Consider the following 25,955-nt stretch of genomic DNA (forward strand, 5'->3'; position numbering starts at 1 on the left):
GCAGTTTTTCGCTTATCTGGGCACCCCAGTCACATACTGTATGACCATTGATCTGTATGCAATTGCCAGCTGCCAGTCCTGTAATACTTGATTATGAATACTTTATTATTATTGTTCTTATTCCTCTCTTACAGAGAAAGAAGATTTACAACACTTTATGATTAATTCATTCTTGTCAGCTGAGAGACTTTTTAAACTGTTAAAGGTATTTGCTTTGAAGTGAGCTTACCTGCTCTGCCCATCTCTAGTCCTGTAAAAGAGAGTGGATTTTCAACCAGGCACCCAGCTCTGGGAGGAGGTCTGTTTAGCACCAGTGAAGTTCCCCACATTAAGGTTGACAACATTCTGAGCGGAGATGAGCGAATCAAAGTTGAAGTCCAAACCATCAGCATCCATGAGCTCACTGCGGATGATGGAGTCCATATCACACTCCAGGCTGCCATTAAACATGTCCAGGTCAAGGTCACTAGGGAACTTGTCCTGATTCATGGACGGAAGGGTGATGCCACTTTCGCTGAGACTGGAGTATAAGGAAGAGTCAGAGCTACAGATTTGCATAGATTGGTTACTGCCACTGGGAGACTGGAGCTGGTGCTTGGCAGAAACCAGGCTGTTGGTCTCATTGGCCAGGCCGATGCCCCCGTTGACCAGGCTGGACAACCCAGCCCGGCTTCCCCCCAGCGAGTTCTGAGAATGGGGATGAGGGTGCAGCAGGCTCCCATGGTTCACAGGGCTTCCCTGGTTCGACTGGGAGGCGGTGAAGGACATCATCGGGTCACTGCGCAACATGATGTTCCGGCGGGAGCTCTGCGAGGAGACGGAGGTGCTGGCCTGCGACATGAGAGGATCCGACTGAGTCATCATGACGTCACTGTGGCTGTGCGAGTCTGAGCTGAGCAGATCCTGCAGGGTTTGGTTGCCAAAGTGGGAGATGCAAGAGAAAGTGGCCTGCTTGTTCTCCTGGATGGTCTGCATGGGCGACTGGCGTAGGCCAGTGAGGGACGGGGTGCCGAAGATGGAGTTGGGGTAGCTGCCAGAAGGGGAACCCAGGCCCGTGCCTTTGGAGCCGTAGGTGAAGCTGGAGCTCCTCTGCATGATCCCGCCACCCCCATTGCTGCCGTTGACACTCCCTGGAGACTGTTGCTGGGAGGGGGTCAGGTTGATGTTGTCAAGAAGGTCATCCATCAGGTTGTCCGAGAGCCCTTCATTGAGATTCATAGTACCGGCCAAGTCTGCCAGCCTGGGGAGCTCTGTGGAGCAGGGTTTGCTGACCGAAGGGGACAGACTGCTGGGGCTGGAGTACAGCATGGGGGACAGCGGTGCGTCGTCGTCAGGCACCTCGTCCAGCTCAGGGTTGGCTAAGATTGGCGAGAGGCGTCCGCTGATGGTGCTCGCATTGGAGTTGGTGCGCGAGCGGAAGTCGGTCCAGGGGTCCATCTCATCGCTGCTGCGAGAGGTAGGGCTCCCCGGCCACTTGTTGAGCTGGCTGGAGGGACTCTCCGCACCCCCCTCTTGCCCTGCTTGCAAAGCTGCCTTCTTCTTGGCTGCGCGCCCCCGGCTCTTGCTGTACTTGTTGCTGTTGTCCATGGAAACGGCCCGTCGGCGCGGGGCCTTGCCACCCTTCCCACCATCCGGATTGATCATCCACCAAGAGCTCTTCCCAGTGCCCTCGTTCTGCACCCGAATAAAACGACTGTGCAGCGACAAGTTGTGTCGGATGGAATTCTGGGAAACAGGAAGTGAAAGGAAGAATCAATTAACTGGTATTCTATGTTTTCACAACATAAGAATAAGTGTGGATTTTTTCTACATTGAGGACAAAAGATTAATTATTGAACAAAGTATTAGATGGAATAATTCCAGATTTGTATCAATTATTATTATTTGTACACCCAGAAGTAAATTAAATTTGACCAAATGCTTTGAGATTTATCAGTTACCCAGATTAATATTTCTGGCATTGTTGTTCATATAAGATGGCAATATAGCTAAAACAAACTACAAACTATCTTCTGAAACCTGGCAACATCTTCTGTTGATTCTTCTAAAAGAACTGTTGGTGTACTTCTAAACCAGTTGGTTGATAAAATGGCTTCCAGCAATTACATTACATATCTATTAGGAAATATCCTTTTACCGTATTAAATTGTAACTGTTCTGTACTATATCTGTTTACTATACTCCACTGTACTGTACTAAATCACAGTTTACTATTGTAACAAAAAAAGAACAACCTATGGAAAAGGCAACCCTCTTTTTTATGTTGGAAACTAGAAACATTTCTGCATTACTAAAACAGAAAATCAATGTTTTTTTTTTAATTCTTTCAGTTGTATACCTTACTAATTTTAGAGAACAAAAAGACACCCACCATGATGTTGCACAATTAAATTTCTAAAGAAATAATTGGTTGAATCTCTTCCATACTGTATGCCCATCATTCTGTTATACTGTTTTATATTAAGCTTCAAACAAGTTACTTCCAATATCCATAACTACAAACTGTTTCTTTTTTAATAATATATATATATTAAATTATAAATTTTAAAAGAGTGTAGTTTCAATCCCTAACCATTTTATTATTTTTAGGTTACAAATACAGATAACAACAGCATTTGCTTAACATAAAAATAAGTGAAGTAAAAGTCCTGGTTGGTCTTTGTGGCGAGAATTTATGACCACAGATGTGTGGAAAAAGGACTGTGTTACATTAGAGGCGAATAAGCCAAAAATAACAAAAAGTACAATAATGATGCAACAGCCACGATATATCTGGAAGATCACAATTGTGTTTGCTGTGCGGCCTCTTTGAACAACAGAAAAGGTCATGGTGGATAGATTTATTGGGGGACAACATGAAAAGACCAGATGTGTTTATATTTAAAAAGGCCCTGTGAACATTCTGAGTCAAGCTGAAATATGTTTTTCCTACCAGCTCATACATTTTTGAAAAGGCACATGATGAAAATTTTACATTACAGAAAGTCTAAGACTCCCAATGCAAAGTTTTTTTTTTAATTATCAATTTAGCCTTTGCTCAAGGTCCTAAACAGTGGGACAGTTATAAGTTCATGTGCCTTAATTAGCAATGACAAATTCCCAAGAAGGCACGTTGGGGAAAAAAGTCTATACCTAAGCTCAACATTGGCACTCTGTCACATTTTTTCAATATGTTGCCAATGTCTGCTTGCAGACACTTAAAATGCCTAAAAAAACCCACTGAAACAGCCTTTTACTAAGGCACAAAAGCCATCTCTGAGTTCAGCTCAGTTATGCAACTACAAATGACCGCCTTCTGTCAGGACGCAGATCAAGAAAAGGCCTCTCTAGCCAAATTGGCTTTCAACCACCCAACCTCACATTCTCTGCCATGCTCAAAGGAAAAGCCAAGGACAGTTTATCCAGTATACCTCAATGACCAAATCACAATAAAACTCACTCCCCCTACACACAGCATTTCATCTGAGCCTGTTATCAGAAGGGTATTAACTGCATTTAGACCTGTTTGATTTTTATTAGTACTATGTGTCTTTATGAACAGGAGGGTTGGGTTCATACTCTCATTCATACAGTAATGCAGTGTAACAAGCCGAGCCTTTCTTTCTGCTGCCAGCGTATTCTTATCTTTTGATCTTTCAAGTGGACTGTCTTTTCTCTACAGCTCAGTTTGGAAGTCCTTCGAGATCCTTGGTCTCTTACATAGCTGCTCTTCCAGTGAGGACTGATTGAGCTGCGTCCATCTCCAGGTCCTTGCGGGTCTCTTCTTACACACAGCTTCTGTCTCATCACACTCTCCTGATCTTCTGTTCATCTCATTAACTATGTGTACGTTAAATCTACCTCACGCCACAGCATCCAGCTCTCTCTTCAATAACTCTCGACCGTTCACAAGGCAATTTTTATTCAAATTGCTCTTTGACTTCCATCTCTCTTTGTCTCTCTTACTTGACATTAGATGTAGACTTACTCGGCAGTTCCCAGTTAAACAGCAAACTGACTGTTTCTGTGTCAGGGATGTCAAGGTTTGTTATAGAGAGTTGTCCCTGGCCAAACAGGATCAGTCAGAGTAAGAGCAGTGAGGTGTAAGAGGCAGAGAAAAACTACACAAGCATGTGGTATGATGCAGTGACAAAAGAGAGTAAAGCAAAATAATTATCTTTCACTCTCTTTCTAAAACCACTTGCCTGTCTGTCTGAAGCTCTTGTTACACTGGCTGCACTTGTGACTCAACTGGTGCTGTCTAGACTCCCCCTGGCAACCATCCAGAAGCTTTGATGCACCTCAGTATGGTATATTTCAAGGTAGAACCCCTGTCTGTGGAGGTCTCATTATCTCTCCTTCTCTGTTCAAAGTCATACAGACTACAGTAAATCCCTTGCTCCCCACCTAGTTTAGACTCTTACCAGGGCAACTTTAAACTTTTATCTATCACTATCAGTATCTCTGCCTAAAAATTGTTTGGTGTAATAATTGATTAAATAAACACTACATTTAGTAGTGAGGCTATGAAAGGTATAAAAAGAAAATTTAAAAAGAGAATACTTACAACTTGAATAATTTGCCTTTTTGTTGATTAACCTTTCTGTTTGCTAATATGTAGTCAGTACTCTTGTTAAGTCATTATAATAAGCTGAAATAATGATTTTTTCGTTTACTACTGCAACTCTTATGTATCAGATGCTTATTTATTCTGAAAAACACAAACTATCTTAGTAGGCATGAGCAGCAAATAAGAGAAAAGATTTGCAAAGGGCCAATCACGAACTGGAGCTGCTCAGATACAGATGCAAGAGAGAGAAGGCTTCCTTTTCTTTTGATGAGAAGCGTTTAGCGACTGTGCCACATCAGGAGCAGTCAGGTCTTCGAAATACAAATGCTTCTCGGCAGTTTTAAACCCTTCCAGCAGCTGCTTCAGATAACCCCTTTCCAAGTTAATCTAACTCCTTTCAGATTTTCCACACGTCTGGACACACTATGTGTTAAACTCGGCTCTGTAATCTCTTAAAGGATCTCACAGGAGTCAGATAAAAAGGTTTATTGCAGTACTCTTGTTTAAACCAAAGAGGTTTTCTTTTACAAGGAACTTATATTTGTGGGTGGTGTAATTGACAGAACAAATATTTGAAAACAGCTGACAACAAGAGTAATCAATAACCCACTCTGCCACCCTACTTTTACTCATTTGTCATGTACCTGCACTGGCAATAAAAAAACTAGTGCAACTACTACATTACAAATAAAACAATTAGAATTCATTCTGAGACGTTTCTGAAGTGTCAGAGGTAACAGTGCACAGCGGTTCTTTGGAATAATGCAATGTAAATTATTGAGTGATTTTAGGTTTTACAAATGCAATGTATTGTTTTGGGGGCTGGCTTTAGTTTCAGTTTTTTCTGTCATTGTTCCACTAGCAGAATAAGCACCACAGGCACTTTCTCAATCAGGTTCTAAGTTTGTTTAATCACGTGTCTCAGTTTCTCAGTCACAATCACTTCTTTTTTTTCTAAATGATGAAATACTTAGTTGTGTCACTGTTCTGTCTAGAAATTGTAACCAGTAACTAGTTGGCTCTAAGAATGTCTGATCTCTCAGTCTTGGCATTTCAGGAAAGTGCCAACAATTCAGTTAGAAAGGAAGGCCAATCAGTCTGTTGATGTTGGTTTCCTGCAGTTTCTGGTACAAATCTACAAGGTCTCTGATAAGAGAAAAACTTTAATCAGCTGTCCAGATCCATTTTTATAGAATTAAAAGGCTTCAAAAGTAAGAACATTACACTGCAATCATTTCCATTAACAAACCTATTAATCTGTGAAAGAAACTACAATACAGCTGTAAATCCAGCCATTCATTTTCTTACTGCTTCTTCCAATTAAGGGTTGTGGAGACGCAGGAGTAGCCTACTCTGGCAAGCAACGAGCAACAAAGCAGGAGACACCCTGGACAGGATTCTAGCCCATCGCAGGGCACACACGCACACACTCACACCAGGGCCAATTGTCCCATTGTCCCAGAAGTCAATTAATCTAACAGCATGGCTTTGGACTGTGGAAGGAAATCTGAGCACCCGGAGCAAAACTCACATGAACACACAAACCCCATGCAGACAGGACCCCAGGCAAGAACTGAACCCAGGGCCCCAGCACTGTGAGGCAGCAATGCAAACCACTGTACCACATCAGCATAAAATGCATTTCCAGAACAACGGAGCTGAAATTCTGTTGTTAAACTGGATGTGGTTCAATATCAGCATTTTTATCAAATGTTACATTTAAACCATGTTTTATTATTACATTTAGACATTTCTTTGTGGTACTACATGTGTATTTGTTTATTTTTATCTATGTGTTTAAAAGCAAATTTAATAGGGTCCTATAGATTTAGATATACCTCTTTACATATACAGTACATCCAGTGTATTTTGATTATTGAAATTATTAGCATGCTTTCACTTGATAAACTTGTTCAAACTGTTTTCTTTACACCTGTTTTAGACCTAGTGTTTGCTCAGCAAGGCGCAGATGTTTGAATGAAGGGGAATGCTCAGAAATGTGGACTTGGAACACTACTGCTCCTGAACAGATCTCTGTCTCATGTCCTACTGCTTCCAAAGATTTATCACACTGCAGCATACAGTACATTCAAGCAATAAGGATACTCGCAGGATAGGATTTGCACTGCTTTACCTACAACGTGTTCACTAGACAGCACTGTCACAGGGAATCTCCACCTGTGTCACACACGACTGCATGTCATAATCTTTGGTGACTTCGTACAAAAAGGACACCAGTAAGGACATATCTGCCCTTGCTAATTGCTCATTGTATTTTTTGGATTTTGATTTGAAATACTAGGTAAGAAATACCAATTAATAACTACACCACACCACAGTATTCTCAACATTACTTACCCTTAAAAATGCCAGCTATATTAAGCTAAAGTGCTCTAGTTTACCCTTTAAGGGTAAAGTGCTCATTAAAAAAACACCTTTCATTATTGTATTACCTATCCTTATTGAATACAGTACATTTGGCTGAATTAATATAATCCTATTTAACACACTCTTGGAACTGAGGGAGACATTTGTATCCACCTCCTGGGGACGTCTGCCAAATTAGTCTTCAGCTTGTAGTCTTAATGGAGTTTAGCCACTGACAAGGTAAAGAGCTTGAACACTTGAAGGCTATGTGGCTGTTTTTTTTCTGTGCAATGTGTTTATCGAAACCCAGCTTGACAAAATGACCATTGTGTTTCCAAATCTATCTCGAAACACGATATTGTAAAATCTGTCACACTCGTTAGTCAAGTCTCAATTTCAACATCTTAACTGGCCAGTCTAAGTTTATTTCCAGTCATCTGTTTAATCCAATGCATATGATATCCATTACTTCAATCCTAAGGAGTTATTTCTTCTTCTGAAACAGCAGGAGTGATTGATACTGCAGTGGAACTGACGGAGCATGTTCCAGTAACCCTTAGTCCCACCGTACAAAACATGACCTTTGGAGAGAGTTGCCCATGTGTGGATTATGCTGCATGTTCTACAGTAGGTAGAAAGTCACTTGTAAAAATGAAAAAAAAAATGTTTCAGAAATGGCACCAGTGGAACCTGGCCCTTTGTTCAACCGTTGTCATCATTAGCACAATAATATCTCCTTTAGTAGATACAAAATCCAAACTGAATTTAAGTTACTCCTGGGTGAACTTCACACCATCAGCTACTGCTGCAGAGTTTCATCAAACGAAGGCCCTAGCAGGGTCCACCTGAATGTCGCAAGTGATGAAAATGACAATGATTTTTGTCCTGCTCTGACATACCTCAACACACATACAATTCAGCATCATAAGCCACTCATTTGTTCAACATATCCTACTTATAGCCCCTTCTATAGTCAGAGTACCAAGTCTGTCACAATGGTAAACAGCATAGACTTTCAAAATGAAATAATAACAGCAACCAAGTCATTTTGTAAGTTGGAAAACTGCGGGAATTAATTTAAAATCCTAAAAAAATCACACAACTTACTGACCCCGAGATTACTTCCTCTCCAGCATTGTACAATTGTTTTGAGTAAATCCAATTGCTGGTGCTTGGCCTACTGGCATTCTGGAGCAGACATCTGTGTCTACCACTGCACTACAAATATACACCACAGCCCTGATACACTGACATCATGGAACTGATCTCCAGTTCGGTCTCAAAGACAATATTTGGAACACAACCAAAACCCACTGATTACATGGAAAACCACATGCCACACTTGTAAGATTTTTCTGTGACTCTCATGACCTACAGTATAAGCACATGCAATATTCCAATCAAACAAAACGAGTAAAGGAAATGGCTATTAACATTGAGCTTTTGAAAAATGTGTATTTTAAATTTAAATATTTATATGAAATGCATCAGTGATCTAAACTGCTGCTGGATATTTTTTAAAAAGAGAATACTGTATTCTCAATTCCTTTTCACAAAGAGCCTGGCTGAACAAAAGGAGAAACATGACATAAAAATGAACAATTGAAGATTGGCAAACTGATCAGGGACTTACACATGGGATAAAGTTTCAGCAGTCAATACCAGCCATTGGAACCACTGAATCTATTTCTGATGCAGTGAGCCACATCCCTGTCCAACACCCAGGCAAGATTTCACATCCATCAGCACTGTTTCACTGGAAGCAAATCCTGCTTTTAGTCTGTAATGAACTACAGCGGGCAGCGTGACTGGTGTGTGTTTATAGCACTTGCTCATCTTGGGCTTTCCCCAAAACCATTAAGAAAAACAGCTAACAGAGCCAGGAGCTCAGTAATTCAGAAACTCTCTTTTTTTTGTGCCGCAGCTGAGTCTCCAAAACACTTGAAGGAAGCTTGTTCTCAGGGACGACAAAAAATCTTCTTTTTCACTCCGCTTCAAGTTAATGTGTAACGGATAGATTCTCGAGCCCAGCAGGTTTTTTTTTTAATCCACTTTGCCTGTTTTTGGGTCTCTTCCAAACCAAGGTTACCTTGCAGGGCCGGACCATCAACTCAAGACACCAGCTGCAAGGACTTCCACTAGAATACAGAGGTCTTTTTGTCTGGGATCAACATGTGGTATCAATTTATCACTGTCAGCAGTGCAACTAAAAATCCACTCTTTTCTTCAGAGGAGGATTGTGTAACTGCAGGCCTCAGTCCCTGGCCTGTGGCAGAGGTTTTGTAAGATGAGGCACAGCTGCCCCTTTCTGGGTACATTATAGTCACTAATATAAAGGGAACTGCATTCACATCTCTCCTTTTGACAGCAACCTTAAATCAAACATTCATGTTCAATCCTGAGAAAATATTCCTTTTCTTAGATCGCTACGGGTAAGCCTTTTGTGTAAAAGAACCTAAAAGAGTCCAAACTCATGAATGTAGCATTTCTAGTATGGGGTTTAAAACAAATAAAGGCAGAAAGAGTGCTGATGAAGTGAAAGGGAGTTCAGTGGGTTAGGCACAAATGGAACACGGAAACCCGTCTTAAATAACCTCAGCTGAAAGTATCACTTCTTTGAAAAATTGTATCGACACGACAGAAAATGAAAGGTCAGGATAGCAACGAGGACCAAAAAATTTACTAACAATGCAAGTGTCACCATACACCAGCTGAGCCGATAAGAACTGAGCCCTGTAAAAAAAAAGCAGTTTGACACTCTCAGTCATGCAAAAAAAAAACTTAATATCACCCTTTTATTTTTACACCACGTCGCTTTGAACTCTATACAGTATGCAGACAACACAATGCTCCTTTTTCATTTTGTTTGCTTTGTAGCACTTACTTGGCACTCATTTGATTGAATGACATGATCTGTGCATTTTGAAACGTGCTGGCCCGTTAAAAGCTGTCATATTTTGAAATGCTTCTCCCATCTAATATGCCAGTTCTCTAACTTTAACTCCCTGGCTTCCCTCGACTGGAGAGGGGGAAGAAAAAGTGTCACCAGCACACAAATATTTAGGAAGATCATGAAGGTAAATGTTTTACATGAAGGTCCCAGAAACTACAGACACTTTCCTCACATAAAGGTTTGGAGAAAGACCTTTCTATACAACAGGCATGAGTGATGCCAGTCAGACAGCAGTTCTGAGGTTAAACACCTGGTCTAAACTGCAGCTTGAATGGAGATCACATCATCAAAGTGAGTGTGGCATTTTATAAACATAAAATGTACATACTGTATGAGAGTAAAAAGTCTGGATATGACCTATTATAAGACTATAGGCCTGTGACACAGCTTAGGAAATATGCTGGATATTAGGAAGGATGCTCTTTGAGATAAAGTGAAGAATTAAAATGGTACTTAGAATCACCCCAAAACATACAGTATTAAAAAGAATTCCACATATTACAAAGCCAAGCATGTTTTGATGTCTCATGTGTTTAAAGTTACAAGTGCTACATGTTTACACAAAATCAGCTACATTCTAACGTGGCTTTAATAAAACACGGAGAGCACTTGGCTTACATTTCTACCACTGTCGCCCAGTTCGGTACAATTTGTGGAATACAAAAAGCAATAAATATGACTCAGTGAAGCACAGACCAAATAATCTTTTCTGGCTTCTTAATTTAGCACTCAGTGTATTCCTGTTTCTCCAGCTGCTCTGAGAATCTGCTTGCAGCTCTCAGTGTTGATTTCGACAGATGCAAAAATCAGCATTTTCTGGGAGAGCAGCTCACTGTAAGCCAGCCAGCACTCGGTTATGCAACTGTAAACACAGGTGCCTCTTTCTTGAACGAAGGGGTTGGGACAAGGAGCACTTCCAACTCGGAAAGCTTAAAAAAATCCAGACCACTGAGGGAGAGAGGTCAAAGCTCTTTTAAGGAACAGGTGAAAGGAATGCTGAAAGAAAAAGAAAAGATACATGGTACTTCTGCTCTGGAGCCAAAATACCACAGCCAAAATGCTGTGTCCTTTTTCTTTTCATTTCAGCATTGAATACACCTTTACCTGTTTCTTTGCAACCTACGCATGCTGACGCAGCTCCCTACTTAAAGCTCTTTTAAGGCTTCCTTTCCTTGCCTACCAGGCATCTGATTCCAGTTTTGACTGTCTTCTTACTCACTTTTTTCCAGTTGGGGCTGACTGGATTTTGAAATTCTGCAGTGGTTATGGCTCTGAATGTGAAGGCTCTGGGTTCAGTTCCGTTCAGGTGAGACACTGCTGTTGTATCCTTGAGCAAAGTCCTTCGCCTGAATTGCTTCAGAGAAATCCCCAGCTGTATAAATGGGTGTAATCGTAAGTCATTCTGGATAAAAGAGTCAGCCAAATAAGTTAATGATTAGTTTTGCATGGAGACCATTTCAACTATTATGGTCATGCCTTCATGAAAGGTTACGTTTTTACAATAGTTTCTTGAGAAGTGTTACATTCTAACTGGGTAAGAAATTAATCTGATCTCCGGTGTGGTGAAGTCCCATGAAAGTACTGTGAAACAGGCCCTTTTGGCATTTTTCCATAGCAATAAAAAACTTATAGGATAAAAGGTGAAAAAATAACCTCAGATGATCCTTTCATTTAAGATGATTTTTTTAATGAGTATCCAGAACAGTAGAACAGTAAAGGCTTTTAAAATACTTAGAAACTGCTTCAAAAATAATTATTTGTGTGTTGTTAAAAAGCCATTGAACACTGTTTTCCAAATTGCTCCCAAGCAACAAATTGGAAAACACTGGAACAGCTGTGCTCCTGGTTTTAAGTTTCACTACAGTCAACCTAACTAAATTCTATATTATCAAAGAGGACATAAGTGATGAATTGTAACACATGCTTACTGTACTGAATGTAGTACATGGATAGATGCAGATTTCAAAGTAATTCTAACAGCAATATTGATAGATACGAACACATAAAGCCTTCCTGGCTGTTATGCCCTTATAGGTAAAGGAATTACTGTATTTACAAAAGACACGTATTTTGCAATCAGCCCAGGAAAAAAAATCAGTGGTATTCATCATGTTGTAACCTAGGAGCATGTGGTGCTATAGGCTTTAATTTTATGACCACAGTAAATTGAAGCATTTCTGGAACTTCCAGGAGTCACCAGAATTCACAGTTTCTACACGCCCATGAGAGGCCTGTGAAACAGGGGTACCACAAAGGGGAGGAACTGCTCTATAATAAGTAACACACTTGATGAGTTTTATTGGGCCGCTTTGCACATGAGAGTGTGACTTCAGGACAAAACTTTAATGTTTCGCACACAAGATTTAAAAAAGGGCTTATAGTGAATACAGTCCCATACATACAGTGCAGAAAATGCAGCTCACAGGCACTTATGCGGTACACATACTGTAAGTGCTCTGCATTGCCGGCACCTTAACTTCTAGGTTATAAATAAACCAGTGAGGTTGTGATATGGCTGAAGAAAAGTTATTTTTACAGCGACCCTACACACTAGTCTCATTCCCAGCTGTTGTGATTTTTGGAGCGCAAGAGAGAACATTCCATTCCATGCAGCCCAATGTGCCTTTCCGGCCCAGTGCTGGCTGTCTCTGAGTTATTGCACGAGGCCAGAGGACTAACGGCAACTCCCTGCCAGTCACTAGATCTCCGCTCTTGGGAGTTCTTCTGTAGGTCAAACCCCTTGCCACAGCGCTGATGGTGAGGCAGCCACAGCAGAAGATCTTGCTTCCCCCTAGACGCCCCTCCCCCCCCCAGCTGTATACAGAGCCACTGACCCAAATACACCCCCCCCCTTAATACACAGACAGAACAGAGTCAAAGGGTTTACCGAGTCGAAAACCTCGAACAGGCTTACGAACCTGAGGACACAAGTGGAGACTATGTGGACGTGGATTTAAAACCAAGAACAGGAGGTACTTCTGTACCCTAATGGTAGAGGGAGTGTGGTAACAGCTGTGAAGCCAAATATCCTGGCTTCTTTCAAGAAATGACTGGAGGAGATCCTTGGATCAATTACCCACCGAGCATCCATTATTCCATTTTGTAACTGTTTCATCCAAATTAGGGTTGCAGGGGAGCAGGAGCCTATCCCAGCAAGCAACTGGCACAAGGTGGGGTACACCCTGGGTGGGATACCACTCCATCGCAGGCACATACAGACATGCACACACTTACACCAGGACCAATTTTCCCAGAAGCCACCTGAAGCTCCTAGCATGTCTCTGGGCTTTGAGAGGAAACCGGAGCACCTGGAGAGAACATACCAACTCCACACAGAGAGCACCTCAGGTCTGGAAAAAACCCAGGGCCCCAGCACTGCAAGGCAGCAATGCTAGCCACTGTGCCAACCCCTTTCTTATATTCTTTTCTTCTCATACACATATGTGAGATATGAGCAAACAGATTCTGGAAATGTCTATTATTTTAATTGCCTTGATCATTTATATTGACAGCATGACAGTTAGTTTACCACTGGTATATGTAAAAAGCTCCTTGATAATGAAATGCAGAAGCATCCTTCTACCTAAATTAGCTCCAAAAATAATGTAGTGACTGCATGTAACAGTGACCTGGACTGAATCCCAACAGGGGCACTACTTTATATGAGTGGAGGGGCAAAAGAGAAGGCTGACACGGTTGCTAGAAGACCTCTAAATTACAGGGACAAAAAGTACATTGTGAAATATTCTGTCTCAATTCCTTTCTGGTTTTTGAAACACATTTGCCCTAAAACCTCATCTTTGCACTGATCTTCATTATTTTTTTATTTATTGGACCCCGTGATATACAAGCAAGGAAATACTCGCTCATAGCAAAGCCCAGGGAGAGTGATTTACTTACATGGCGTGCAGTATGACCATAAAAAAACAGAGGGATGGAAAATTAAGTACTGGGAGCTCACTTGCTGCCTTAGGCTCATCCTGATGACATTCTGGGCTCATGTGTCAACGGCTTTCTTGCAGGATGAGAAAGCGACAGTGAGCCCCAATGAATATTTGTGGGATAAACTGGGACAACATGTGCCATGTAGAATCAGACAGATGTGCATGTGTCCAGGCTCTATGAGAGGAATCTGTACCTGGTGCAAATGTACAGTTTGTATTGCTACCAACAGCAGTCTCAACAACACTGCTCACCTGTGACTTTCACAGTAGATCGACACTCAGTCAGCCTTGTTAATGACAAATGTTAATGAGAGCAATGAATGTATGTCATATCAGTTCGATAAAATGTCAGTGCACGCGGTACAATATGGCCACACTGCATAGTGGGCTAGCTTTTGGACTCACGATTAGCCAGTTGTGGGTTTATACAGTAGCTTGTCGCCCCTTGAATGAGGTACTCTACCCCAGGTGCTCCAGTGGCAACCAGCATTGCTGGGGGCTAATGTCTGCGAAGGACAAATGTCTGGTCGAGGGGGGGATGGGTCTCAAGCTGTCTAGTCAACTCAACACTACAGTAACCACGATGAGCCCCAGCCTGTCGCTGTGGCTCTGGTGTGTAATTCACCCCTTTTTTCCAGCTGCAAAAAAAATGATCCTTCATTTATTTCACAATAACTTTGACTGACACATATCGGAGTCACACCTTGTTTAAAAAAAGAAATGCATATTCTAATACGTGGTGAACCATTGTGTTTAATCATGGTTGAATACAGAAGTGATCTAAATTTAGTAACCTAATCTAATCATCTCCCTCCTAAATAATGATCTAGCAGAAGGCATTGTCTAACATTCTTAAGGTAGATGACAGCAATCTGCACAATGAGTCACTTCAGAGGAACAAACAGGCAAGAAGAGGGCTTGCGTGCTTCTGAACAGAAACAAAGTCTACGGGCCACTGAAACTGGCTGGTTGTTACAGGCGTAGTCAAATTTCAGAATCTAATGGGCTGCTCTGCCCTGCGCTGCAAAATAGCTTCTCGGCCTGAGGCCTTTTGTTCTCGTGTATGGAATGAAAGATCAAGTCGCACGTCAAAGTTTTGATTAATGTATTTAAAAAGTGCCTTATTTTCCTTTCCCTTCAAGGAAATTGTCGAGAATGGGTGCAGCTGTCATGCAGAGAGAAAGGAACAAAACTATTCATTTTGTCCCCCGCCAAGTGAAAGCTTTGTGCATAAGAAGCCCTGCTGTTAAGAACATCATTATTCTTATGTCTTCAAAATGCACAAAGTCTTTAAGTGATGAGCCTCAGTAGGTCCATGGGCGTCAATGTGAAAAAAACAATTAAAGAACACATACTGTACCTACACAGTTCATGGGTTTCCCACAGCTGTATACAGGACAGGCGGGCCAATAACCAACACTGTCCGGCCATCAAATGTGTGAAGGCTGACAAAATTGTTCACAATATGATTCCATATTGAAATACTGTTTCACACAGTAATACACGGCAAGGTCATTTTCCAGTCAGCAGCAGCAATGTTATGTAATCACATTACATTCACAAGTCTCATGCAATGAGTCTCATGCCCGAGTCTGAAAATCTCATGCATTTGCATCAAGTCTAGGTTGATTTAAAAAAATGAAGTAATGGACATAAAATTTTGAGAACAATGCAGAGACTTACGATTCCACTAATTAGCCAATGGGTTTATTGTATTGTACATGAATAAAAGAAACCATCAATACAAATTGCAAGCAATTACAATTTTCAACAGGAGATCAGTGCAGACCAGTTGCACTGACTTCTCACATCATGAAGACACTGGAGAGGCTGGTCTTATCCCACCTGAGACCCCTGGTCAGCTCATCACTGGACACCCTACAGTTTGCCTACCAGCCCAGTGTTGGTGTGGAGGATGCGATCATCTACATGCTGCAAAGGGCCTACTCACACCTGGACAGGGCTGGCAACACTGTAAGGATCATGTTTTTCGACTTCTCCAGTGCCTTCAATACCATCCAGCCCTTACTTCTAAGGAGGAAGCTGGAGGAGATGCAAGTCGATGCCTCCATGACCTCGTGGATCACTGACTACCTGACGGGCAGACCACAGTCTGTGAGACTTCAGAACTGTGTGTCTGAACTGGTAGTGAGTAACACAGGGGCACCTCAAGGGACAGTTCTTTCTCCATTCCTCTTCACCCTCTATACTTCGGACTTTAAGTACAACTCAGAGTCATGCCACCTGCAAAAGTTCTCAGATGACTCTGCAATTGTGGGATGTATCAAGGGTGAGCAGGAGGAGGAGTACAGAGGACTGGTCAGCAGCTTTGTGGAGTGGTGTGGGGTGAACCACTTGGAACTGAATGTTACAAAGACAAAGGAACTGGTGGTAGATTTCAGGAGGAAAAAGGTCAAACCTACTCCTGTCTACATCCATGGGAGTGGCGTGGAGATGGTGGACTCGTACAAGTACCTGGGAGTGCACATCGACGATAGACTGGAATGGTCTAAGAACATCGAGGCCATCTATAAGAACGGACAGAGCCGACTTTACTTCTTGAGGAGGCTCAGGTCCTTCAATGTGTGTAGTAAGATGCTACACATGTTTTATCAGTCGGTGGTAGCGAGTGCCATTTTCTACGCAGTGGTGTGCTGGGGCTCTGAGATTAGAGCAGTAGATTCCAAAAGGCTGAACAAGCTCATCAGGAGAGCAAGCTCTGTCATTGGGTCTGACCTGGACCCCTTGGAGGTAGTGGCTGAGAGGAGAATGATGTCCAAACTAGAGGCCATCATGGACAACTTCTCCCATCCCCTCTATGACAGGCTTGCAGGAATGAAGAGCACGTTCAGCAATAGACTGATTCATCCACGGTGCGACAGGGAGCGCTACAGGAGGTCATTCTTGCCGTCTGCCATAAGACTGTACAACGCATCCACCTTGCGTCTTGGCAGAGGCAACAGCGACAGTGACCTGTTTCTGGACTAAACGCATATACACATCTACTGTTCTCTTTCTTTTTCTTTTTCCCGTTTACAACCACTTTTGTGCAATATATGCCAGGGACCTGTGCAATACATTATATTTATATTTATATCTATGGTTACATCTATATTTATATTCATACGTGTGATACGATTTTCTGTGTACTGTTCTGTTCTAGTTTCCTCTTGTGTGTCCGGACTGTGAGTAACTCTTGTATTGTATTGTATGAATTGTACTATTAGTATATAATTCGTTACACTGTGGCTGTGTTGTGTGTGTTAAGCTGCTGTTGCACTGCAATTTCCCTCACGGGATCAATAAAGTATCTATCTATCTTACGCATTAGGGTTTTGGACTCTTGAGAGCTGTGTTTGTAATCAAGGTAGAAAAAAATCACTGGGTTTACCAAGTGAGAAAAAGGTTGGTGAGAACCCATTTCTAAAGAATATTAAAGGGAGCAGAAGCCATTTAGCCCCTTCTAAAAGAAGATGTCTTCGGTTAAAAAAAAAATCAGTTACTATACACTGTTGTGACATCTCCACAGCATCTCTCAGAAGTTTCTGTGCTTGTGGGGAATTTTGTCAGATGTTCCCCAAAACTGATGATCACAGCTGCTAGCACTCGTACAGAGCCTGAAGAGTTCTCGTTTGTGAAGTTGCAAGAGGCTTTTCCATGCCACACAGCTGTGCTCTGTTGTATTAGCTGTGTGTCTACGGACACATCATGCCCCTTCAGTGTGAGACAAAGACCAGGCTCACCTACTGTAACAGTACAACACTGGACAAGCTGACATCTAGCCAACATGACCTCCTCAGACACGACTGCCAAAGCTACAGATAAACACAGTTAACTGTAGAGAGGAGTTTATTTGCCATATGTACAAGTATATTGGGATTCTTATTCGCCCTGTTCTCTCAGAACGTGTAATGTACAATAGACAACATTTTCACACAATGTACAGACTGCAAAACAGCAAATAATAATAAAGACCTTATAACAAAGCCCAATAAGATACAGTACAGTACAATAATACAATACAGGCAGAACAACATGCACACAGGACTACATGGTAGTCAAGTAAAAACTGCTACATATAAACAGATTTCTATCACTGTAGCCTGGGAGGCAGTTCTTTTTTAAACTCAGTTTTGAAATTTCACAGGCTCTGCATTTCACAATCAAAAGTACGTTCTGTACAGGACAGTTTCATCTTGGATTCGTACTTCTTGTTAATGTTGCCACTGAATAAAAGAACAACGTTAATCAGCAACCCATCCACTGAGAAGATGCTATCACTCCCCAAGCAGTTTAAAAGCCTGATTCTTGCATAAAAAAACAAGGCCAAAAATATCATTTCATATGCAATGTATAGTACCTGGTTGGTTTTACATGTTATTAACTTTTGTTATGAATTGTTAATTGATTAATTTAAAAAGACCTAGAAGAATTGAACTGGGCTATGTTAAATTATATGTTAAATATGAGATCTATTAAATAAGTTTAGAGATTATTTGTAACACAAATAAGAATAACTGTTAGCCCTTTACAACCAGAGTTCCCTTGATTGAACACATTACTTACTGCACTGATCAATAACTTAAAAAGATTTCTAAATCTTTAGAAAGCAGGAGATTCGGGGTGACCGATAAGGTCCAGGGTGGACTGGAGTCTCCAGCACCAGGATTGGAGACTCCTGTTTGAATCACACCGGAGGAAGCTGGGCCACTTACAGTTAGACTCACAAAGGCCAAACGTGCTTCACCTAGACAAACCGGACATGGAAATGGAATCAGCCCAATGTGAACGGGGGGCAAGCACTCAGTGAATGTACCAATTTCTGCCTTTACGAAGTAGATTTACATTTTCACATACTCGGTCTAAAACTAGTCAATTCTTTGAAGATTATAACTACCATGTGCTAGATTGAATCAGCATGCAATTACCTATAAAGAGATCATCTCTGTCAAAAACATATAGCCCGCAATCAGAGAATGATGCTGTGTGAGACAGTGGGTGCCAAGTTAGTATGTCTGTGATTATATCCCAGTTCAGTTTCTGGTTCTCTATTTAAAAGTGTATTCAACTGAAAGAGCTTTAAAATCTTAAATTTGTTTTCAGGTTCATGAACTAAATGCAGTCTGGAGTTTTTTGCAAGTAACTGTGCAGATAAAAAAGGAACACCTTTTACTACAGGTTATTTGCAGAACTGAGCACTGTAAAAGTCTTTTGCTCACTTACAACAGCTTGTTAAAATGAACAAAAACTAGCACGGAGAACACCCCAGTCTCACAGAGCAAGATGGCAACACAAGGAATTCACACCAGTGTCTCATGAGTGTGGTCTACTGCAGAACTACACAACAAGGGTCAAATTAAGTTCTATGTATTACAATGGCCTACATTCCAACATCTAAATTATTTCTCACTCAGGTCAATATTTTCCATTCATCCGCTCTGGCACACTTTGGCTTGGAAAAAAAAAGGACATCAAACCACAAGAAAAGGTTTAATAACTTTAAAAAATACTTTCCTCTACAATCCCGTGTTTCAAATGAAGTAAGAATACAAAAGAAAATGTTATTTTATAGAGACATTTCTTGGCAATTCACATTAACTTAGGCATTAAGGAACAAACAACTTAATCCATAAAATTTAATCAATAAAAAGTTATAATGGTGAACATATATACAGTACTACCTATAAAGAGAGAATGAAAGAAAACTTGGATTTTTGTCAAAGATACTACCTTTTATGTTGCACAAATTCAGAATTATTCAAAATTAGGATCTGAGTAGGCTTACAAGTTGCTGACAGGAGTACACTTAATGTAAATGTAACTGAGCAGAAGAATTGACTAGATTACAGGACATACTCAAAGTCAGTGCATGGGCTGTAAAACCCTTTTGTATACTGGATATTAAAAGCCAAAAAGATTTAGGTTTTTAAAACTGAGCAATTAATGATAGACCCCTTTTACAAACCAACTATTTAAAATTCAGGTTAAAAACTCCAAGGAAATTACCTGGCTGCAAGACATTTTTGTGGAAAAGCAAACAAATAGGTTTTCTATGCACCAGAGTGAGAAGCACACAAGAACCACACAAAGGTAAAAAAACAGCCAATATCCCTGGTTTATCTACTGTAAACTGAATGGCACTATCAACAAATGCCATTGGTTGCAACACTAGTGGAGAAAATGTAAGTTTAGAAAATGAAGGATGAATTTATAAAAAAAAATATTTGTAAGGCACACGTTTCATGAAAACAATCTGAAGACGATGGTGTTATAATTCTTTTCATGAGGTGAACAAAATCTCAGAACACACTGTAAAAGGAAACTTACGCAGAACTTCCAGACCTACTGTAGTGATGACTATTGATGGTCCTGCAATGCTACAGAGGTTACAGGAACAAATTCATTAATCACATTTTTAAACACATCCTGCATCGGAAGTAACATGAGGGAAAAAGACACAGTTAACTTTTGTACCCTGAAATAGTTGTACCTGGTTTATGCAAAAGTTTACACAAACAAAAAGTAAACCTCTTATTAACCTCTCTGTAATTTGCTTTTTTCTCGAAAATGCATTCTTCTATTTATTTCTTCCATCACTGCCTTACTACCTGAAATGTCCAAAATGTTCTTTCTCATATCCATTCTCAAACAAATGTAATGTTTAAAGGAATGTATTATTGTATACTGTCAGTATTTGTATGTTATGGAAGGAACATCCAGAAATACAGTAAACCTATAGTACTTTAGGGTGGAATAATGGAGCCAGAAAACACAGTTTTAACAAAACATGCTTAAGTTAAAGTTCCTAACATGAGAACAGACAGGACTCCCGTATAAAAGAAGGAGCTGACTTAGTTAAATAAACTCTAGCTTGTTTAATAAGTGTTAAGTTCACACCCATACATTAAAATATAGAAAAACACTGTCACAAAAATGCCTCCCAGGCCAAATCTACATTTTATAGAAAGAAATGTTTAAGATTTATTACTTCACTAAAGACATATCCATTCATTCAGTAGAAGATAGAGCCATTCAGCTTTCAGACAAATCAGACACATAAACTGCTAAATTTTCATAAAGAATGATAAAGGGAAAAAAATCTGACGCTTTTGGAAAAAATCTGTAGTTAAAATGGTTTTCCTCCCAAAAGCCAAAACATAAAATGTTAGTATGGTGAGAAACAGATCTCTTTCATCTCTTCACACTCAGTTCATTGACTATACTGCATCACGTCATGTGACAATGCTGGTGACACGCACAATGCTCCAGTTTAAACTGCAAGCAATCCCATTTTGACCCCAGGTACTTGTGGAGTGAGGGTTTTCGCGGGGGATATACAAACGCATCATTTCACGTTCCCTGATCTTTTTATATCTCTGAATTTTAATGGCGCTAAAAAGTGGCTGTTATGCCGTCTGGAGTCAGGCGGGTCCTCACGTCAGGGTGTAAGCTGCTCATCAATATGATGCCTTGTATCTTGAGATCAAGGCAGGTTTAATCCCAGATAAAGGCAGTACATAAATAAATACAAGTACCAAACACACCCACACAGACAAACACACGGCCTTCTCTCCAAAGGGAAAGAATGATTTTCGACAGTGTAAATTAAAATTTTCCAATGTATCATTGTGCTGTGCCCAGTGAATCATCCTTGATTTTTTAACCATTACCCTGAAGAATTCTAGAGAGAAAGGAGTTTGCTGCTGAGACATTCAGCCATACCCGTTCTGGGGCCCATGTGATCAGACGTCTGTAACTGTGGAGGCCTGGGGTCTAGATGGAATTGAGACGAGAAGATCTGAGGGAATGCAGGAGCCAGGTAGAAGCACCAGACAGTGCATTCCAAGACACGGTGCTGAGCGGCGCCATTTTTTCAGGTTAACCCTCATCATGCTATGGCTCCACAAGATCTTGAAAAAAGGCATGTAGCCCCAGTTTGAGGCTCACATCTCATTAAGGCTTTTACCATAATTTGAGCAGCTATAGTCTTGCCGACCACAATTCAATCTCAGCTCGCGATGTGCTGTGTTCTCTTTTCTGCCCTTCATTCCGTACAGTACTGTATGACTCGCTCTGCTTCCAAATGGCACTCCACTCCAGAGGGCAATGCTTTCACTTAACATCGGACATCTGCAGACTTGCAACATGTAATGAAAGGCCCTGTGTTTAACGCAGCATTTAAAGTGCGAAATACCCCAGGAGGAAGAATGCATTGTAGAGGCCTGGCTTCAGTGAAGCAGAATCTGACAGTCATTCACACTGCACGTGGGCACTGTACTAAACGAACACTGTGACTATGAAAACTGGAACCAATGCAACCGAGCAAGATTGTCTACATCAGCTGATTATTCCATTTTGTATTTGAAGGTAAAACCTTCAACAGTTATTACACAAGTAAGAATTATTCTCTTACCTTTTTCAATATATAGCGAATCACATGTACCATATACTGTAAGTAGACACTTGAGACACTTACATTATTGAAAATGTAAAATTAAACACCGTTGACTTTTATCATTGCAGAACTTTATGATATTACTTTATGAAGTCAACTTGCTAGACCCCTTACCCTTTTTTAGACTTTCAATTAAATTATGCTCCATTTTAAGTGAAGCGATCATTCTTAACTATGCGTTACCTTGGATAAAAATTTGTTGATTATTATTCAAAGTAAAAACACCAATAATTTCATACATGTATTCACATTATTTGTTCACACATTTAGGTTAACAACCAATAACCACCAATTAATATCAATATTAACAGTAAAAACAATAATAGTTTCATACACTTATTTACATGCATTATCCTACAATCCAAAGTGACATGAACAGAATCATTCCTGACACTGTTTGTTTTGATTCACCAGGTGATTCTGCCTGATGTGCGGCAGCAATTTCTGAATTCTAGAGGTATCCTTGCTCCCTTGCAGCTCTGGATTAATTGAGTATCACAATCGACCGCGCATTGACGGTACTCACAGGACACCCTCAGAGGCAGTACATCTCAATGGGCTTGGTTTGATTACTTAAATAAGTAAATAATGAATAACAGCATCCTGGGCAGAGACTGCAAGAAAATTCAAACAATATGAGCAAATGCGTAAATTGACATTTACTTCTATTTCCAGAATATCAGGGTAATGTTTTCTGCAAAAGTTTGGTCTTTGGTCTCGGCACACTGTAACAACCCAATCACCTAATGGATCTCTGATACAGAACAAGGGGACACTCGTTATGCAGGATTGAAATGCCTCCCTCCCACAAGGCTCGGTCCCATTAAATCCTTCAATATTAAGAGCCAGACTGCTGACATTTGTCCCTGGCCTTGCCTATCCCCCACCCACCACCACGAGCATGCCTGGGGTCTGAGAATAAACAAATTGCTTCACTCCAGCAGGGGTTCTGCCAAATAGAGGCTGCTGTCCACTACATCAAACAAAGGAGGCAGTATTTTTAACTTGCATTTGGAACATAATGTCCTGGGTGGGTACTTAGAGTTGAAGAAAAAAAAGAAAGGGGGTTCAAGCCTAGCAGGAAGATAAACAGCTCTGTCTTTATCATGAGGCCCAGGAACACTTTCAAAGGCCTTCTCTTCTTTCAGATTTAAAGCGACAGAGTCCTCTTTTAAGACCGGAAAAATGATCACCACATTACTGACGTGTCAGTTGTAAAATTAAGTTGGACTGCAACTACTCCTCAGTTTCAGTGGATCTCCTCCTTCAACATTGTCCGAAATGCCTGTTATGCTTAAAGTATAACTTCTTTCTGCTATCTACGACAAATGGTTTCTTTTTACGTGCTTTTGACCCTTTAAACAGAAGTTTCAGTTCCACCCTGGGGGCACTTCTAAATGCTTACGTACTGTTCACTCCCTGTGTTTGTATTTTGTTAGCGAAACTTTTAAAATATATACCAAGCACTGGAGCACAAACAGAAGCTACCAATAGTGGAGACGAATCCTTTTCATACTGTTGCTGAATGAATGGGCAGAAGCCAAAACAAGAACAGCAGGACTCTTCACATGGAGTTTCTTTTATTTCATCCCATTAAGATGCACAGCGCGCTATTTGGAATCTGGGCTTGGCAAACGTAACGATTTAGGAATGAAATACGCAACACTGCATAATCACTGAGAGGGTCATCTTTCTTACTCCCGGTTTCGGCTGAATTATTCGAAGGTCACCAACTCCAAAGGTTCGACTGCATCGTTATAGGACAATTTATGAATTTCTACATTACAATATATGAGGAGCACTAATGAAGATCATTGTGGCCTAAAGGCTCCTGTTTTTTTTTTCAGGACTGTCCTTTATAAACCTATAAAGAATGAATATCTCAAATACTTGATCAGCAGAATTTCCTGATACAGCTACACCATTTCTAGAAAGAGGCTACCATGTGAGTACTGCTAAACAAACATATCATCCAGCAGCCATATCACTCTGCAACTCACTATTGGCAACCCACAGAAGCTCAGCAGATGTGAGCCTGGTCAGTACCTGGATGGGAGACCTCCTGGGAAAAACTAAGGTTGCTTTTGGAAGAGGTGTTAGTGGGGCCAGCAGGGGGCGCTCACCCTGCAGTCCATGTGGGCCCTAATGCTCCAGTATAGTGACGGGGACACTATACTGTAAACAGGCGCCGTCCTTCGGATGAGACGTAAAACTGAGGTCCTGACTCTCTGCGGTCATTAAAAATCCCAGGGCATTTCTCAAAAAGAGAAGGGGTGTAACTGGCCAAATTTCCCATTGGCCCTTACCAATCACAGGTTCCTAATAATCCCCCATCTATGAATTGGCTTTATTACGCTGCTCTCCTCCCCACTGATACCTGATGTGTGGTGAGCGTTCTGGCGCACTATGGCTGCCGTCGCATCATCCAGGTGGGGCTGCACATTGGCGGTGATGGAGGGGAGTCCCCATTACCTGTAAAGCGCTTTGAGTGGAGTGTCCAGAAAAGCGCTATATACGTGTAAGCAATTATATTCCATATCAAGATATCTTCTTTACAAAAATATTTCAATTCATCGCTCAGTAAACCCAAAGTCCCATTTTCACAAAGCTAATTCAAAATCGCTCTCCTGTACCATTCCCTTTTTGTGTTTGCCTTAATTTCACTGAAATGATTGATGGTTTAAATTGGACAGGCTGAGATACACCCTGGATGAGACACCATTCCATCACAGGGCACGTACAGACACAGACACACACACAACTCACACCAGGGTGTCACGCAGGGCCCCAGCGCTGAGAGGCAACAATGCTAACCACTGTCCCACCATGCTGCCCTAATTACCTATAAGATAGCCACGAATTACTGCACTCTTTATTTAATGTTTTAAATTAATTTCTTACACTTACATACTGTAGCGCTTTTCTGGACACTCCACTCATAACACTTAACAGGTAATGGGGACTGCCCTCCACCACCACCAATGTGCAGCATCCACCTGCATGATGCGATGGCAGCCATAGTGCGCCAGAACGCTCACCACACATCAGCTATCAGTGGGGAGGAGAACAGACTGATGAAGTCAATTCATAGATGGGTATTTTTAGGAGGCCATGATTGGTAAAAGCCAGTGAGAAATGTATCCAGGACGTCTTTACTCATTTCTCAAATTAAACTCAAACACGTGTTAAAGTGTTCTTGAAACCATTATTTCCTCAGTGAACCTTTCTGCCCTCTTTGCTAACTAATCCATCAGGTAGTTCTGCTTGCATTATGCTAGGAAATAGTCACTCACTTTGGTACCAATTAATGTCTCTTCAGAGCAGACTGTGAAACAATGTCACAGCAAGAGACAACACACAAGAATACTTCAAGTCTGAGGACATGTTAATTCGCTTTTCATCACTTTTGATTTCTGTGACTCAGCGATAGTCGTTTACATTGTAACTGAAGGAAAAATTGATTGAAATTTTGAGGGAGTGGAATATGTTGCTCCTTTTCTTAACATAGGATTAATATGGAAAAGTGTGTTTAACGAACAACTATAATGGCCATTTTGTAGTGTATGATAGACACACTAGGTGATTCTCCTGAAGTTACAGCCAATATGATGTTTTTTCAAACAGTTTCGATGACACCAGCTCCACACTAGAGATTCAACTTATCTTTCAGATCGTCTTAGGAAAGGC

General features: G+C 41.0%; 1 protein-coding gene across 1 annotated transcript in view; it reads right to left on the bottom strand.

The window, feature by feature from the left end:
* Window positions 1-25,955, bottom strand: part of foxo3b (forkhead box O3b) — an 80,543-nt gene that overhangs the window by 9,411 nt on the left and 45,177 nt on the right. The window contains exon 2 of the mRNA XM_006625966.3: window positions 230-1,725. Within this exon, the coding sequence (XP_006626029.2) occupies window positions 271-1,725 (1,455 nt within the window). The 3' untranslated portion in view covers window positions 230-270. The remainder of the gene's footprint in view (window positions 1-229; window positions 1,726-25,955) is intronic.

This window comes from Lepisosteus oculatus, chromosome 2 (genome assembly GCF_040954835.1).
Source record: "Lepisosteus oculatus isolate fLepOcu1 chromosome 2, fLepOcu1.hap2, whole genome shotgun sequence".
In the NCBI taxonomy this organism is placed as follows: domain Eukaryota; kingdom Metazoa; phylum Chordata; class Actinopteri; order Semionotiformes; family Lepisosteidae; genus Lepisosteus; species Lepisosteus oculatus.